The sequence below is a fragment of the Orycteropus afer genome, unplaced genomic scaffold (genome assembly GCF_000298275.1).
Source record: "Orycteropus afer afer isolate SDZICR_OR568_19922 unplaced genomic scaffold, OryAfe1.0 scaffold00147, whole genome shotgun sequence".
Taxonomy (NCBI): Eukaryota; Metazoa; Chordata; class Mammalia; order Tubulidentata; family Orycteropodidae; genus Orycteropus; species Orycteropus afer.
Genome location: NW_006921734.1, coordinates 7885024 through 7903929, shown reverse-complemented (window position 1 = coordinate 7903929; position 18906 = coordinate 7885024). Strand labels below are relative to the sequence as shown.

Sequence of the window (18906 nt, the reverse complement as noted above, 5' to 3'; positions counted from 1 at the left end):
ACCTAGTAATGGGATGGCTGGGTCAAATGGTATTTGTATTTCCAACTTTTGAAGGAATCGCCATACTGCTTTCCACAATGGTTGTACCATTTTAGTTAAAGAGGTCTTTTGCAGCAGGTTTGCCCATTGCAAAACAACATCTGATTTCTTTTTATTTTTTTTCAGTTTTGCATTCCATTTATTTTTTTATTTTTATTTTTGCAGTGTTCCCTCCCCTCCCTTCCCACCCCTGGTAACCAACAAAGAAAGTTTCCTTCCACATATAAACCTTTCTTGGACTTTCTACAATAATGAACTAATACAGTATTTGTTGTTCTGTGATTGACTTATTTCACTCAGCATCATGTCCCCCAAGTTCATCCATATTATGCGGTGTTCTGCAGATTCTTTCTTTCTTTCTTTCTTTTGTGATTTCGGTGAAAATTTACAGAGCAAATTTACTTTCCATACAGCAGTTCTTGTACACTTTGTCTCATGACATTGACTGCAATTTACCCCAATGTAACAGCTCTCCTCCTGCTTCTTCCCAATAGTTACCTCTTCCCTGTGTCCATCCCTCCATGCACTCCTGCCGCTGAGCTGTTTCCCTGTGCATAAGCAGCTCTTCTTTCTCCCATGATTGTTCTCTCCAAGGAGTGTGTCTACCTCAGGTAAATGTTTCAACTCATATGCCTGTCTTTTGCTTGGCTAGAAGCCACAGGTGTGGATTCAATTCCAGACCTGAAGGGCAGCTAGGGGCCATAGTCTTAGTGGTTCCACCAGGCTCTATCAGACCAGCAAACCTGGTCTCCACTTTTTTTTTTTTTTCCAAATGATTTTGAGTTTTGTTCCACATTGTCCTGCCTCTCTATCCAGGATCTCCTACATAGATCCCCCTCCAAGTGGTTGACAGTGGTAGCCAGGCACCATCTAGTTCTTCTGGTCTCATAGTCATATAGGCTGAGGATCACATGGTCTGCCAGTCTCTAGGACTAATTGTTTCCATGAATCTTTGGTTTTCTTCATTCTTCTTTGCTCTGGACGAGGAGAGACCCATCATTGCATCTAGATGGCTGCCTACAAGCTTTTAAGATCCCAGTCACTACTTGCCAAAGTAGGAGGTGGAACAATGTTTTGTGTAGTATGTTATGCCAATTGAGCTTGATATCCCCTGTGACCATGGTCCTGAGCCCACCGGTTCAACTACTCAGTCCCTCTGGGTAGTTGGCTGTGACCAAAAAATGGCTACAACCTTGTCCCTTGTCAGCTCTACTATACACCTGGGAATTCTTACAGATCATACAAATACAATTATAGGGCCATTGTCTGCCAACCCTACACAAGGTCTTGGGTACACTCTCCACTTCATAGACATACCTGATAATTCAGCCTGTCCACCCATCTATCCACCCATATACCCATGTTTGCCTTCACTGACAATGCAATAGTGTATGTGCAAAAGGGTTCATCTTTGTTGTCTGTGCCTCCCATGTGCCTCTCTATGTCTTCCTCTTCCTCAATGCCACCATGTTGATCACTCAACATTTGGTACATTACCCTTCTCTTAACCCAAATCAATATTGTCCTCTACCTGTCTAACAGTGTTCCCTCCCCTCCCCTCCCACCCCTGGTAACCAACAAAGAAAATTTCCTTCCATAGATAAACCTTTCCTTGACTTTTACAATAATGGACTAATATAATATTTGTCCTTCTGTGATTGATTTATTTCACTCAGCATAATGTCCTCCAAGTTTATCCACATTATGTGGTGTTTTGTAGATTCTACATTATTCTTTAGGTTTGCATAGTATTCCATTGTGTGTATATACCATAGTTTGCTTATATATTCTTCCATTGATGGGGACCTAGTTGTTTCCATCTTTTTGCTGTTGCAGTACAACATCTGATTTCTTGATTGCTGCTTCCACGATTGTGGATCCAAGTGCAATGAAATCCCTAACAAGTTCAGTCTTTTCTCCATTTATCATGATGTTGCTTATTGGTCCAGTTGTGAGGATTTTGGTTTTCTTTATGTTGAGGTGTAATCCGTACTGAAGACTGTAGTCTTTGATCTTCATCAGTAAGTGCTTCAAGACATCTTCACTTTCAGCAAGCAAGGTTGTGTTATTTGCATATACAGAGAAAAAAAACTCACTTCCATTGAGTGGATTCCAACTCATAGTGACCCCCTTTGTATTTTCAAGGCAGTATATCTTTACAGAAGTAGATCTCCCAGTCTGTCTTCCACAAGGTGGCTGGTGGGTTTGAACTACCAGCCTTCTAGTTAGCAGTCAAATGCCTTAGGCCACCAGAGCTCCTTTCATCTGCATATAGCAAGTTGTTAATGAGTCTTCCTCCAATCCTAAAGCCATGTTTTTCTTCGTATAGTCCAGTTTATCAGATTATTTGCTCAGCATACAGATTGAATAAGTATGGTGGAAGGATACAACCCTGACACACACACTTACTGATTTTAAACCATGCAAACTCCCCTTGTTCTGTTCAAACAACAGCTTCTTAGTCTATGCACAGGTTCCTTATGAGCATAATTAAGTATTTTAGGATTCCCATTCTTCACAATTTTACCTGTAATTTTTTCTGATACACACAGTCAAATGCCTTTTCATAGTCAATAAAAAAACAGGTAAACATCTTTGTGGTATTCTTTATTTTCAGCCATCAAAGGTTGTATCACTTGTTCTATGGCCTCTTCTGAATCTGGCTTGAATTTCTTGTAGTTCTCTGTCAATATCCTGCTGCTACCTTTTTGAATTATCTTCAGCAAAATTGTACTTGCATGTGATAGTAATGATATTGTTTGATGTTTTCCACATTCTGTTGGATCACCTTTCTTTAGAATGGGCACAGACATGGATCTCTTCCAGTCAGTTGGCCAGGTAGCTGTCTTCCAAATTTCTTGGCGTAAGTGCCTCTAGCTCTGCATCTGTTTGTTGAAACATCTCAATGAGTATTCCATCAATTCCTGTAGCCTTGTTTTTCTCAATTCCTTCTGTGCAGTTTGGACTTCTTCCTTCAATACCAGTGGTTCTTGATCATATGCTACCTCCTGAAATGGCTGAACATCAAGCAGTTCTTTTTGGTACAATGACTCTGTGTATTCCTTCCATCTCATTTTGGCTGTAGAATCCTTCAGTATTGCAACTTGAGACTGGAATTTTTTCTTCAGTTCTTTGAGCTTGAGAGATGCTGAGTGTGTTCTTCTCTTTTGGTTTTCTAACTCCAGGTCTTTGCACATGTCATTATAATATTTTACTTTATCTTCTCAAGCTGCCCTTTAAAATCTTCTGTTCAGCTCTTTCATGTCATCATTTTATCCATTTGCTTTAGCTACTCTCCATTCAAGACAATTTTCAGAGTTTCTTCTGATATCCATTTTGTCTTCCTTTCCTGTCTTTTTAATGACCTTTTTCTTTCTTTGTATATGATGTTCTTGATAACATCCTATAACTCATCTGGTCTTTGGTCATTGGTTTTCAGTGCATCACATCTGCTCTTCAGATGGTCTCCAATTTCAGTGGGATATAGTTAAGGTCATATTTGGAACTTGTTCTAACTTTCTTCATCTTCAACTTGAACTTGCATATGAGCAATTGATGGTCTCTTCCACAGTCCACTCTTTGTTTTGTTTTGACTGATGATATTTAGCTTCTCCACTGCTTCTTTCCACAGAAGTAATTGATTTGATTCCTGTGTATTTCATCTGGGGAAATCCTCATGTATAGTCACTGTTTATATTATTGAAAAAAGGTATTTGCAATGAACAAGTCATTGGTCTTGCAAAATTCTGTCATGTGATCTCCAGCATAATTTCTGTCACCATGGCCATATTTTCCAATTATTGATGCTGCTTCTTTGTTTCCAACTTTTGCATTCCAATCACCAGTAATAGTCAATACACCTTGACTGAATATTTGGTCAATTTCAGACTCAGAAGTTAATAAAAATTTTCAATTTGTTTATCATTGGCTTTAGTGATTGGTACATAAATTATGAAATCATAATCATAGTATTAACTGGTATTCCTTGTAGGTGTATGGATATTATCCTATCACACCATTGTACTTCAGGATAGATCTTGAAATGTTTTTTTTTTTTTAAATGAATGCAACACCATTCTTCTTTAATTTTTCATTCCTGGCATAGTATACCATATGATTATCTGATTCAAATTGTCCAATACCCATCCGTTTCAGCTCACTAATGCCTAGGACATAGATATTTATGTGTTCTATTTCGTTTTTGACAACTTTCCATTTTCCTAGGTTCATACTTCATATATTCCACATTGTGATTATTAATGGTTGCGTTTGGCTGTTTCTTCCCATTTTGAGTTGTGCCCCATCAGCAAATGAAGGTCCTGAAAGCTTTACTCCATCATGTCATTAAGGTTGACATTTCCCATCCAAGTCGACTCATTGTTACTGCATGTGTGTCAGAGTAGAACTCTGCTCCACAGAATTTTTCAGTGACTGATGTTTCAGAAGTAGATCCCCAGACCTTTCTTCTGAAGTGCCCAGATAGACGCAAATCATCAAGCTTTAGGTTAACAGCTGAGTTCATTAATCATTTGCACCACTCAGTGTAAGGTGATATTATTTATTAGTGAAGAAGCAGGGGGACATAGGGGTATGAGGCTCCTGTTACCTGATTGGTTCAAAATGGAGTAACTGTGGGAGTAAGAAAAGGAGTAATCCCAACACTGTAAGATCAGAGGGCTTAGAAAATGACTGTTTGTGTTTAGCCTCTGGATGGAAGCAGAGAAGAGAGACCTTATTTGATGGAGAAATTTCCCTATTTATTTATATTCCTAATTTATTTCCAAATAAGACTTGCAGTGACTTTATACTCAAAACGCAATCAAAACCAAACTCACTGCCAGTGAGTAGATTCCAACTCATAGTCACCCCCATGGATTTCCAAGGCTATAAATCTTTACAGAAGCCAACCGCCTCATCTTTCTTCCATGGAGCAGCTAGTAGGTTCAAATCAGTGACCTTTTGGTTAGCAGACAAATGCCTTAACCACTATACCACCAGAGCTCCTTAAAAATGCAATAGCACTAAACAATTAATAAAAAATGTAAACTAGAACATAAAGTAGAAGAAAGAAAGATTTAGCAGATGTATTTTAAATTTTGCTATATTGAATATTAGTACCTAATGATGAAATGTTATTGTTGTTATGTGCTGTCAAGTCAGATCTGATTGACAGCGACCCCTCCTTGGGTTTCCGAGGTAGTATCACTACAGGAGTAGACTGCCCAACCTTCCTTCCGAGGAGTGGCTGGTGGGTTTGAACCACCAGCCTTCTGGTTAGCAGTCAAGTGCTTTACGCACTATGCTACCAGAGCTCCTAATGACAAAATTTAGTGGAAGTAAATGTAAATCTCACACATCAGTCTCCAGTTGCCTCAGGTTTGTTTTTCAAAATAACTCTTAAGTTTATTTTAAATAAATAATTGAAAGACTTTTGAAAACATATAAATTAGTACCTCCAACTATATTACATTTAGAGGAATTTATTATTTTATATAGGTTTTGCTAATGGAAGACTCAGAAAAATATGAAGTGTTCAGCCAAACAGATAGAGAAGAGTTCCTGTTTTGTCTTTTCAAACACCTTTGCCTTGGTGGAGCCCTTTGTCAATATGAAGATGTGCTTAATCCGTATCTGGAGACAACAAAACTTATCTACAAGGATCTGGTGAGGTAATGTTGCTAGATCACAATGTGTCAATCTCTGGTTAATTGAGTGAATTATGTAATGGGACTAAACTGTTGGTTTCCAGTTATGGTAACAACCAAAGTGTATAAAAGTAATACCACCTTGGCTTTCTGCATACCCTCTTCTTTTTCTTTCAGGCTGGGAAGTTTCTAGATTTCCCTGACTTCTTTCAGCCTTCAGTCCCTTTATTCTTCATCTGCCTCTTCTCTTTATTTCCTAATTAAGATGTGTCACCCATTCCATCCTTATTAGTAACTGCCATCTTCCAGACCTTCCTTTTTTTCACAGGCCTCCTTTGAAATCTCAAGGAAACACAAGAAATTCCTCAGGATGTTTGAATTTGCTTGACTGGTAGAGATTTGGTAGTACAGTGGGTAAGGCATTTGGCTGCAAACCAGAAGGTCAGCTGTTCAAACCTATCAGCTGCTCCTTGGGAGGAAGATGAGGCAATCTACTTCCATAAAGATTTACAGCCTTATAAACTCAATGAGGGTCACTATGAGTCAGAGTCGACTCTATAGCAGTGCATCCCCTCCCAAGTAGTAAATACACACACACACATATGTAAAATATATAATAAAATTTCAAAAATAACCCCAAAGTGATTTGTTGTTGTTGTTAGGTGCCGTGGAGTCAACTCTGACTCATAGCAACCCTGTGTATAACACAGCCTGGTCACACGCTGTCCTCACAATCCTTGCTATACCTGAGCCCATCACTGCAGCCACTGTGTCAGTCTGTCTTGGTGAGGGTCTTCCCCTTTCTCACTGACCCTCCACTTTGCTAAGCATGATAACCTTCTCCAGGGAGTAGTCCTTTCGTCATCATCATCTTTTTTTTTTTTTCAGTTGTTACTTGGGTGAAAGTTTACAGAGCAAATTCATTTTCCTTACAACAGTTCATATACATTTTGTTTCATGACATTAACTGCAATTCCCCACAATGCTCTTTTCCCACTTCCTCCCCTTGTGTAACCTCTCCCCTGTGTCCTTTCCTGTCATTCCTGCCCCCTGATTTGTCTTCCTTTGCAAATACTGCCCTTCTGTTCTCCCATGATTGATCATTCTAAGGAGTGTATCTGTCCGATGTAAATGTTCACCCTATGCCTGTCTATTGTTTGGCTGGAAGCCACAGGAGTAAGTTCAGTTCCAGACCTGAAGGGAAACTAGGGGCCATAGCCTCAAGAGTCTTACCAGGCTCTATCAGAGCAGTAAACCTGGTCTTTTTTTTTTAGTGATTTTGAGTTTTGTTCCATATTGTTCTCCCACTCTACTCAGGATCTCCTGTACTGATCCCTTTCCAGTTGATTGACAGTGGTAGCCAGGAGAAGTGGTCCCTTCTGACTACATGACCAAAGTAGGTGAGAAGTCTGGCCATTCTAGTTTCCAAGGAATGGTGCCTAAGGCATTTGACTGCTAACTAGAAGGTTCGCTACTCAAACTCACCAGCCACTCCTTGGAAGCAAGATGGGGCAGGCTACTTCCATAAAGATTCACTGCCTCAGAAACCCAGTGGGGGGTCGCCATGAGTCAGAATCAGCTCAGTGGCAGTGAGTTTGGTTTTAAGTGATTGGGTTTGTTTTAAATGTTCTACTGGGGTTTCTTTTCTTCTTAAAGATTAAATGAGGATAAAAACTTTACAAATCTCTGATTTTAATTGAAGTGAATATTGGTTGGTTGTGTTTTTCAACTGTGAAGATTCTTAATTATTTTTATAATCAAAGGAGAAATGAACAAAACATCAAAATGATTAGGTATGTCAAAAAACAAATTGGCATCTATTTATATTAAAATAAAAGGGAAGAGTTTTTTTGAAGGAATAGACTGACCTATATCAGGCAGCATTTTGTGAGGATTCACAAAAGTACTCTGATGAGACAAATCCTCCACAGAGTTGAAGTACAGAAAATCCAGGAATTTACAAGAAAAAAATCCCAGTTGGTTGAAATGTATGAAATAGTGCTGTAAGAGACACCAGACAGGTCCAGGATCCTATGAGCATTGTTTTGTTAATTATAAAGTTTGAATTTGTTAAAGTCTTGTTAATCTATGGATATTTCTGGGGCCAGCCTAAGTGATTATTTTTCCTGGGAGTAAATTGTGAGAGGAAGGGAGAGATGGGGAGCCTACAGGCTTTCTGAGGTTTGCTATCTAGCTAACTTTCAAAAGTCAGATCAGAATAAGCAGTGAACAGCAAAAATGGAGTCCAGCCTTCAGCTTTGTTAGAAACCTCTCCTTACTGGATTTTTTAAAGTGCCTGCATAGGTATGTAATTTTATTTTAATAGAAAAGTAACAGAATTAGCTTCTCCTCTGACTTGATTATTGCTGCACTTATACTCCACCTTTCAATTCTCATATCTATTTCACACATGTGTCACATATCAAGACAAACTGTATTATTTAGTTATTTTTTGACATGTTTTAAAATCAAGAATATTTCTATAATCTGTCTTTAATTTTGATGAAAAGGTTATTGTGTCACTAGATAAAGATTGTCAGAGAAGATATGTTAGAATGTTATAAAGAACATAAATATATCTTTATCAGATATACTGTCATCATGTATGTCATGAAAACATACTAGACTGCTTTTGCACTCCTCACTATACCCTAGACACACACATAAGCCCCACCGGCACCACCACAGTGTGCTGTGCCACATGAACCTATGGAATTCCTCACTCCCATGGGCTATTCTGAAGGACAAAGAAGACATGGAGTAGGAGATTCTACTGGGAGATATTTGAAATAGAAATAACTTTGGGACCTAAACATTAAAGAAATTGCTGTTTTCCCCAACATTTCCTTCCCTGTGTTCTCACCTGTGATTCTCTTCTACAATTTTCAAGGCTAAGAAAAAGTGTAATTACAAGAGTAATGACCATTAATAGAATGAATGACCGAATGCATGACATCTTAACAAAAGGAATAGGAATCGTCTCCATAGAATCACTTAGTCAGGCAACCAAACCCAAACCCATTGCCATCAACTCAGTTCTGATACACAGCTACTGTGTAGGGCAGTAGAACTGCCCCATAAGGTTTCTAGAGCTTTAAATTTTACAGAAGCAGATTGCCACATCTTTCTCCTGAGAAGTAGCTGCTGGCTTTGAACCGCCGCCCTTTTGGTTAGTATCTAGCACTTTAACCAATGTGCCTACCAGTCAGGCAACCAGTTGATATCACATACAGAACTCTGCCAAGCTCTAAAGAGGTTGTATGAGGTGCATCAGACAAGAAAATTTGAAACTAACAGACAAGAAAATTAGAACAAATTAACATACTAAACAATAGTAAAGTAATTGTTTGAGATCTCATATAAATAAAATTTAGAAAGTAAAGTCTTTTCTATAATCAAATGTTCAGGTTTTTTATAAGTAATTGTTTACAGATCTTTATGCTATTATATAAATACACCAAAAATTCAAAACAGGAAGTTGTCGATGTGGGTGTTAGGAAAGTCTTCATGGAATGGAATCCATGGGGTGTCTGACAAAGAGGGGGCAGCTTGTTCTTGGTTTAGGGGCAGTGCATTACAAGTTGTTATTCTAGGGGAGATGAAAAGAGACCAACCTAACTGCAGCAATACTTTTCTTCAGAAACTATTAAATAGCTCTTTAGATCATCCAAGCTTAAGCATGTTTATGGATTTCTTTGTTGAATGAGGGTAATATGAAATTGTGTTCCCAAAGCAGCTTCAATAGACAATTATAATTAGAATAAATATTTACTTATTTAAGATGGTTTCAGTGCCAGCACAAAACAGTTGAATGGATTAAATGGCCACAGAGTACCACAAAAACTGTGCTGGATTGCTTATCACATGCCCTTCATGTGGTATTTCTAATTTTAGTCAGCTCGTGTTGATGTGGTTCAGATGCTGTGTTACCTGGTTAAGACCCTGGCATTTAATGCTAAGGATATAGAATAGATCAGTAGAGCAGTTGTCAAGGAACATGTAAGTATACCTACTTTACTGCATGGTAAGGTTCCAAAGACCAGGTCATAATGCGCAATTCATATTATGTGACAGTCAGGGACTGTGCGCTGACTTCAGCACTGTGTCTCCCCTCCCCAATAAAATGTTGAATAAGTGAAAAGTAGGTATAGCATAAGTGTAGGTGAAACTTGAAGAATCTTCAGTAATTTATTCAGAATTCTGAACTACATATCTAATCAAGTCATTTTTACGGGCCAGTTTACTCAGAAGGTTGTTTTTTTCTATTTCTATACTTCAATTTTGAATGATTTTACATGCTTCAGAAAAAAAAAATCTGGTCTCTTTCTAATTATACCTACAAAACCTGCTTTACAGTGTCTAACTGGCCCTTGCAAATTAATGTCATCACTAGCCTATTCTAGCAAAGACATCCATTCCTAATATTTGAAAACGTTGAGAAGGTACTACAGAGTGTGATCCTAGTAGTCCCTGGCTGAAGCAAAAGGCTAACTGTGTTCTATTTTCTTCCTTGCCTAGTACAATTAAAAAAAAAAAAAAAAAAAAATTATATCAATTCTGACTCATAGCAACCTAGTACAGTAGGTTCTATGAAATATATCCTTTAAATATTTTGGAAAATGCCTTCTTTTCAAAGATATTATGATTCCTTTAAATCATCAGAGAGCTAATCATCAATTGATTATTTCAGAAAGGTGTATGCAGAAATAATTCCATAGTAAAACTATGGTGCTTGTGTCTTTTCCACTTTAGGCATTAAACCAATGCTATTGGCAAAGTTTTTGGAAAGGTTCCCCAAACTACATATATGCTCTAGGTGTGAAATTATATAATTTGAACTAAGAGGCTTAGATTATGCCTTTCAAGATGCTAATTAAACAGTGGGATCCTTGTTAAAATTAGTAATAATCTAGCATGGTCTGTATATCCTGACGTTTGGAGTCAATATTGGACTGACCTTCAGAAATTTGTACTGATGAAAAAACATTCCTTGCATTATTTTTTTCTAAGCCATTTAATATAATCACGCTATTAGAACTATATGGAAATTAGTTCCAGCATCCTTAAAAAGCTTATCTGGAGAGTGAGTGAGTGCCTGACAAAGATCAAGTATAATGCAGTTATTAGTGGAACAGCCTAGGGCACTGATGAACAGCATTTTCCATTTGTTTTTTTCTTAAGAAATATGAAAAACAAACCCATTGTCATCAAGTCAATTCTGACTCATAGTGACCCACCCCCATTGGGTTTCCAAGGCTGTAAATCTTTATGGAAGTAGATTGCCCCATCTTCCTTCTGCTGCGTAGCTGGTGGGTTTGAACCCCAACCTTCTAGTTAGCAGTCAGATGCCTTCAGCATCACACCACCTGAGCTCTTTTAAGAAATATAGGACAAGTAATATTGTGTTTTGCTTTGCTTATAAAAAATTAGACAAATTATTTTAGAGATAGATAAAAACAGTAATATAGGATCAGAGGTAGTAGAGGTAGTAGAGTAGATTAATATGATTTATTTTTATTAGGAAACAACTTTTAGTGAAGTACAAATGGTAGTTTCTTTCCTTTTTAAATAATACACTTGTTATAAACCAAAACCAAACCCACTGCCATCAAGTCGATTCCAGTTCGTAGTGACCCCCATTGGGTTTCGCAGTCAGTAAATCTTTACAGAAGTAGATTATCCAGTCTTCCTTCTGTGGACTGGCTGGTGAGTTTGAACCACCAGCCTTCTGGTTAGCAGTCACATGCCTTAGGCACTGTGCTACCAGAGCTCCTTATATTTATTATATGTGGTAAATAATTATTAAATGAAGTATCAAATGGTAAAATTTTCTCTAAACTTATTTGATAAGCGTAAGCTTTTACATGGTTTCTTTTTCTTTTTTGATTTTTTACATTGAGGGATAATTTATACCTAGTCTAGTGCACAGAGTCCCTGGGTGGTACAAATGGTTGATGCACTCAGCTGCTAACCAAAAGGTTGGAGGTTCAGGTCCACCCAGAGGTACCTCAGAAGAAAGGCTAGGCAATCTCTTTCCAAAAAATGTCAGCCATTAAAAACACTATGGAGCATAATTCTACTCTGACACACATGAAGTCACCATGAGTCAGAATCAAGTTGATGGCAACAACAAATAGTGCACAGATCATAAGTGTATGTTGTTGTTATATGCCGTAAAGTCAGCTCCGACTCATAGCAACTCTGTACACAACAGAATGAAACACTGCCTCGTCCTGTACCATCCTCGTAATCCTTTCTGTACTTGAGCCTATCATTGCAGCCACTGTGTCAGTCGATCTCATTGAGAGTCTTCCCTTTTTTTCACTGACCAGAAGTCTACTTTACCAAGCATGATATCCTTCTCCGGGGAATGGCCCTGTCTGACAACATGATCCAAGTAGGTGAGAGGGAGTCTGGCCATTCTCCCTTCTAAGGAGTGTTCCATCTGGACTTTTCTAGGACATACTTGTTCATTCTTCTGACAGTCCATGTTACTTTCAGTATTCTTCACCAACACTGTAACTCAAAAGTATCAATTCTTCTTTCTTATTCATTACCCAGCTTTCCCATGCATATGAGTCAATTGAAATATCAGAACTTGGGTTAGGTGCTGTGCTTTTAGCTTGTAGGTGGTTCTGTTTTAAGGCCATTGTCCAAAGTAGACAGGTGCAGAGGGGTTAGGAACAACTAAGGGAGATGAACTTGTCTGTCAGTTTATCATCCTGTGATGGCTTACATGTTGCTCTGAGGCTGGAGGCTCTGCCACCATGTTGCAAAATGCCAACAGGGTTACCCAAGGTGGGCAGGTTTCAGCAGAGCTTCTGGGCTAAGATAGACTCTGAACAAGGAAGAGGCCATCCACTTCTCAAACAATTGGCCAGTGAAAACCTTATGAATATTAGTGAAACACAGTCTGATATATTACTGGAAAACTTTATGAATAGCACTGAAACATTGTCCAATATAGTGCAGGAAGATGAGCCCAGCAGGTTGGAAGGCACTCAAAATTTGACTGTGGAAGAGCTGACTCCTCAGAGTAGAGATGACCTCAATGATATGGATAGAGTAAACCTTTTGGGACATCCATTGGCTGATGTGGCACAACTCAAAATGAGTAGAAACAGATACAAACATTCATTAATAATTGGAACATGGAATGTTATGAAGTATGAATCTAGGAAAATTAGAAGTTGTTAAAAATGAAATGGAACACATAAAGATTGATATCCTAGGCATTAGTGAACTGAAATGGACTGTTTTGGGCCATTATGAATTAGATAACCATAAGATCTACTATGCTGGGAATGACAAATTGAAGAGGAATGGTGTGGTATTCATCATCACAAAGAGTGTTTCAAGATCTGAAGATCTGTCCTGAAGTACAATGCTGTCAGTGGTAGGAAAATATCCATATGCCTACAAGGAAAACCAGGTAATACTACTATTATTCAAATTTACGCACCAACAACCAAAGCCAAAGATGAGGAAATTTAAGATTTCTACCAACTTCTGCAGTCTGAAATTGACTGAACATGCAATCAAGATGTATTGATTATCACTGGTGATTGGAATGCAAAAGTTGGAAACAAAGAAGAGTTACCTTAGTTGGAAAATATGGCATTGGAGATAGAAATAATGCTGTAAATCATGTTACAGAATTTTGCAAGACCAATGACTTACTCATTCCAAATACCTTTTTGCAACAACATAAGTGACAACTATACACGTGTACTTCATCAGATGGAATACACAGGAATCAGATTGACTACATCTGTGTGGCAAGAGGCAATGGAGAGGTTCAGTATCTTTGGCAAAAACAAGGCCAGGAGCTGATTGTGGAACAGACCATCAACTACTCATATGCATGTTCAAGTTGAAGTTGGAAGACAATTAAAACAAGTCCATGAGAGCCAAAATGTTGTTGTTGTTGTTATGTGCCGTCGAGTCAGACCTGACTCATAACGACCCCTCCTAGGGTTTCCAAGAGGCAGTATCACTACGGAAGTAGATTGCCCCATTTTCCTTCCAAGGAGGAGAGCCAAAATATGACCTTGATAATTAATATACCTCCTGAATTTAGAGAGTATTTAAAGCATAGATATGATACATTAAACACTGATGACCGAAAACCAGAGGAATTGTAGGATGGCATCAAGAACATCATCCATGAAGAAAGCAAGAGGTTATTAAAAAGACAGGAAAGAAAGTAAAGACCAAATGGATGTCAGAAGAGACTCTGAAACTTGCCCTTGAGTGGAGACTAGCTAAAGCAAATGGAAGAAATGACAAGATGAAAGAGCTGAACAGAAGATGTCAAAGAGCAACTCAAGCAGACAAAGCCAGTTACTCTAATGAAATGTGCAAAAGCCTAGAGTTAGAAAACCAAAAGGGAAGAACATGCTCAGCATTTCTCAAGTTGAAAGAACTGAGGAAAAAATTTAAGCCTCAAGTTGCAATTTGAAAGATTCTATGGGCAAAATATTGAATGATGCAGGAAGCATCAAAAGAAGATGGAAGGAATACACAGAGTAACTGTACCAAAAAGAATTGGTTGATGTTCATCCATTTCAGGAGGTGCCATATGATCAAGAAGTGATGGTATTGAAGGAAGAAGTTGAAGCTGCACTGAAGGACTTGGCAAAGGACAAGGCTCCAGGAATTGACAGAATACCCACTGAGATGTTTCAACAAACATGCCATGCTGGAGGCACTCATTCAGTTATGCCAATAGATTTGAAAGATAGCTACCTGGCCAACTAACTGGAAGAGATCCATATTTGTACTCATTCCAAAGAAAGGTGATCCCACAGAATGTGGAAATTATCGAACAATATTATTAATATCACATGCAAGTATAATCTTAATGAAGTCAATTCAAAAATGGTTGTAGCAGTATATTGACAGAGAACTTCCAGATATGCAAGCTGGATTCAGAAGAGGACATGGAACAAGGGATGTCAGATGGATCTTAGCTGAAAGGAAAGAATACCAGAAAGATGTTTACTTATGTTTTATTGACTATGCAAAAGCATTTGATTGTGTGAATCATAACAAATTTTGGATAACATGAAAAGAATGGGAATTCTGAAACACTTGATTGTACTCAAGAGGAACCTATACATAGATCAGGAGGCTGTCATTCAAACAGAACAAGGGGATACTGCATGGTTCAAAATCAAGAAGGGAGGTCATCAAGGTTGTATCCTTTCACCATACTTATTCAACTTGTATGCTGAGCAAATAATCTGAGAAACTAGATGATATGAAGAAGAACGTGGTATCAGGATTGAAGGAAGACTGATTAACAACCTGCGATATGCAGATGACACAACTTTGCTTGCTGAAAGTGAGGATGACTTGAAGCACTTACTGACGAAGATTAAAGACTACAGGTTGCAGTATGGATTACACCTCAGTATAAAGAAAACAAAAGCCCTCACAACTGGTCCAATAAACAGCTTCACAGTGGATGGAGAAAAGATTGAAGTTGTCAAGGGTTTCTTATTACTTGGTTCTACAATCAACACCAATGGAAGTAGCAGTCAGGACATCAGACGACCTATTATATTACATTGGGCAGATCTGCTACAAAAGACCTCTTTCAAGTGATGAAGAGTAAAGATGTCTCCTTGAAGACTAAGGTGAGCTTAACCCAAGCCATGGTATTTTCAATTGCTTCTTATGCATGTAAGAGCTGGACAATGAATAAGCAAGACCAAAGAAGAGTTGATACTTTTGAATTGTGGTGTTGGAGTAGAATGCTAAGAGTAACACAGTCAGCTAAAAGGACTAACAAATCTGTCCTGGAGGAAGTGCAGCCAGAATGCCCCTTGGAAGGGAAAATGGCCAGTCTTTGTCTGACCTACATTGGTTATATTGACAGAAGGAACCATTCCCTGGAGAAGAATATCATGCTTGGTAAAGTGGAGGGTCAACGAAGAAGGGGAAGGCCCTCAGTGATATGAATAGACACAGTGGCTGCAACATTGGGCTCAGATATAGTAAGGATCATGAGGCTGGCACAAGACTGGGCAGTGTTACGTTCTGCTGTGCATGTTGTTGTTGTTGTTAAGTGCCATCGAGTCATTTCCGACTCATAGTGACCCCATGCACAGCAGAACAAAACACTGCCCGATCCCGCACTAGCTCCATGATCCCTGCTATACTTGAGCCCATCATCGCAGACACCATTTCAGTGCATCTCATTGAAGGCCTCCCCCTCTTTCATCGACCCTCCACCCTACCAAGCATGACATCCTTCTCCAGGGAATGGTCCCTTCTGACAACGTGACCAAAATAGGTGAGATGAAGTCTGGCCATTCTTGCTTCCAGGGAGCATTTTGGGTGCACTTCCTCCAGGACAGATCTGTTAGTTCTTTTAGCAGTCCATGGTACTTTCAGCATTCTTCGCCAGCACCACAACTCAAAAGCATCAACTCTTCTTCGGTCTTCCTTATTCATTGTCCAGCTCTCACATGCATACGGGGCGATTGGAAATATCATGGCTTGTGTCAGGTGCACCGTAGTCCTCAAGGAGACATCCTTGCTCCTCAGCACTTGAAACAGTTCCTTTGTGGTTGACCTTCCCAATGCTACACGTTGTCTAATATCCTGACTGCTGCTTCCATTGGCATCGATTGTAGAACCAAGCAAAGTGAATTCTTTGACAGCCTATCTTCTCTCCATTATTGGGATGCTGCTCATTGGTCCAGTTATGAGGATTTTTGTTTTCTTTATATTGGGACATAATCCATACTGCACACTGTATTCTTCAACCTTCATCCATTAAAGATGCTGTGCACAGGGCCACTATTAGTTGGAGACAACTTGACATTGCCTAACAACAACAACATGGCTTAGGCACACCTTAGTTTTCAAAGTGATATCTTTGCTCTTCAACACTTTAAAGAGGTCTTTTGCAGCAGATTTACTCAGTGCAGTACAATGTCTAATTTCTGAACTGCTGCTTCCATGAGTGTTGATTGTGGTTCCAAGTAATATGAAATCTTTGACAACTTCAGTCTTTTCTCCATTAATCATGATGCTGCTTATTGGTCCAGTTGTAAGGATTTTAATTTTCTTTATGTTGAGGTGTAATCCATACTGTATACTGTGTCTTTAAACTTCATCAGTAAATACTTTAAATTATCTTCACTTTCAGCAAGCAAGGTTGTGTTGTCTGCATATTGCAGATTGTTAATAACTCTTCCTCCAATCCTGATGCCATATTCTTCTTCACATAATTTAGCTTCTCAGATTATTTACTAATCATACAGATTTAATAAAAAAAAAAAAATTCACTGCTATCGAGTCAATCCCGACTCATAGCGACCCCTCCTTGGGTTTCTGAAGCTGTATCTCTACAGAAGTAATTGCCCAGTCTTCCTTCCAAGGGTTTGAACCACCAGCCTTCTGGTTAGTAGTCAAATGCCTTGGGCACTACATCACCAGAGCTCCCACAGATTGAATCAGTATGGTAAAAGGATACGACCCTGACACACACCCTTCCTGGTTTTAAACCATGCAGTATCCCCTTCTTCTGTTCGAATAACAGCTTCCTGGTCTATGTACAGGTTTCTCATGAACATAATTAAGTGTTCTGATATTCCCTTTCTTTGCAATGTTATCCATAATTTGTTATGGTCCACAGAGTCAAATGCTTTTGCATAGTCAATAAAGCACAACTAAACATCTGTCTGGTATTATTTCTTTTCAACCACAATCCATCTGATACCAGCAATGATATCCCTCATTCTGCATCCTCTTCTGGATCCACCTTGCATTTCTGGAAGTTCCCTGCCAATATACTACTAGAACCATTTTCTAATTATCTTCAGCAAAATTTTACTTCAGTGTGATATTAATGATATTGTTCAATACTTTTCACATTCTGTTGGATCACCTTTCTTTGGGATGGGTTCAGATATGGATCTGCAATGACTTGCTTGATGTGGCCCTTCTAGCCATTGTCCTCCATTCTGTGATGTATTGTAAATCCTATTTCCATGCCTGTTTTGGGTGGTGTGGTCAGGTGTCAACTTGGCTGGGTAGCTGGTAGTAGTCGTTCCCTGTCATGACTAGCAATTGGCTCTGTGGTGGGATTTGCCCTCAGCTGCTGATAAAGCCATCCACTTGGGTTATTTCTGTTGGAGCAACACAGGAGGAATGTATCTTGATCCCCGCCTTGCTGGAGGGTATAATTCAAATTACCACCCTTAGCTTCCTTGAAGGTATACCTACAAATCTCCTGGGAAGGTTCACCCTCCTCTTGCTCTAGTTCTGTGTTTTGGCTCATCCTCATCTCACCCCTGGATTTGGGACAGCAGCCGTCATCTGATCTGCTGATCGCGGTTCATCAAACCCTGAGAATTGAGAGGATCCTCCAGACCCACTCATGGACCTGGGACTCGCCAGCCTGCCAGCCTCCACCACTACTACGTGAGACGATCCCTTGGGCGTCTGGGAGTCTGTGAGGTGTTAGAGTGAAATACAGAACCCTAAGATGGGTGAAATTACTGGGAGAAGGAAAAGGAGTCAGTGTCTGAAATGATGGAGTGGCATGGTACTTTGGACATTTGGGAAATCTTTAACCTCCGCTTCATGGGGATGGGCCTTGTGCTGATCTTTCTGAGAGAAATTGTTCAAGCAGCATCTCAATTCTTATATCATCTTTTAAAAAAAATACATTATGCCCAGTTTACATATGAAAAAACTGAGATTTTCAAAGGTTAATCTTGTCTGAAGGATCCTTGGTAACACAGTGGTTAAAGTGCTCAGCAGCTAACTGAAAGGTCAATTCAAACTTACCAGCTGCTTCATGGGAGAAGGAAGGGGCAATCTGCTTCCATAAAGATTTATAGCTGTGGTAACCCTACGGGGCAGTTCTACTCTGTCCTATAAGGTAGGGTCACAATGAGTCGAAATTCAATGGGTCAGCATAAGTTTGGTTTTGAGGTTTGAAAGTAAAATAGGAAATCAAGGGCAGAGCTAACATTTTAATTTAGGTTGATTCATTTTTTAGTTTAGTGTGCTTTCTTCTACCTCAATTAGACTTTTGTTGTTGTTGTTGTTAAGTGCCGTCGAGTCGTTTCCGACTCATAGCGACCCCATGCACAGCAGAACGAAACACTGCCCGATCCCGTGCCAGCCCCACAATCCCTGCTATACTTGAGCCCATCATGGCAGCCACCGTGTCAATCCATCTCTTTGAAGGCCTCCCCCT

The 18906-nt window shown here is 39.2% G+C and overlaps 1 protein-coding gene across 1 annotated transcript in view; it reads left to right on the top strand.

Annotated features, from left to right (window-relative positions):
* The window catches only part of CFAP300 (cilia and flagella associated protein 300), a 59920-nt gene that overhangs the window by 36306 nt on the left and 4708 nt on the right, over positions 1-18906 (top strand). The window contains exon 5 of the mRNA XM_007946024.1: positions 5536-5708. Within this exon, the coding sequence (XP_007944215.1) occupies positions 5536-5708 (173 nt within the window). The remainder of the gene's footprint in view (positions 1-5535; positions 5709-18906) is intronic.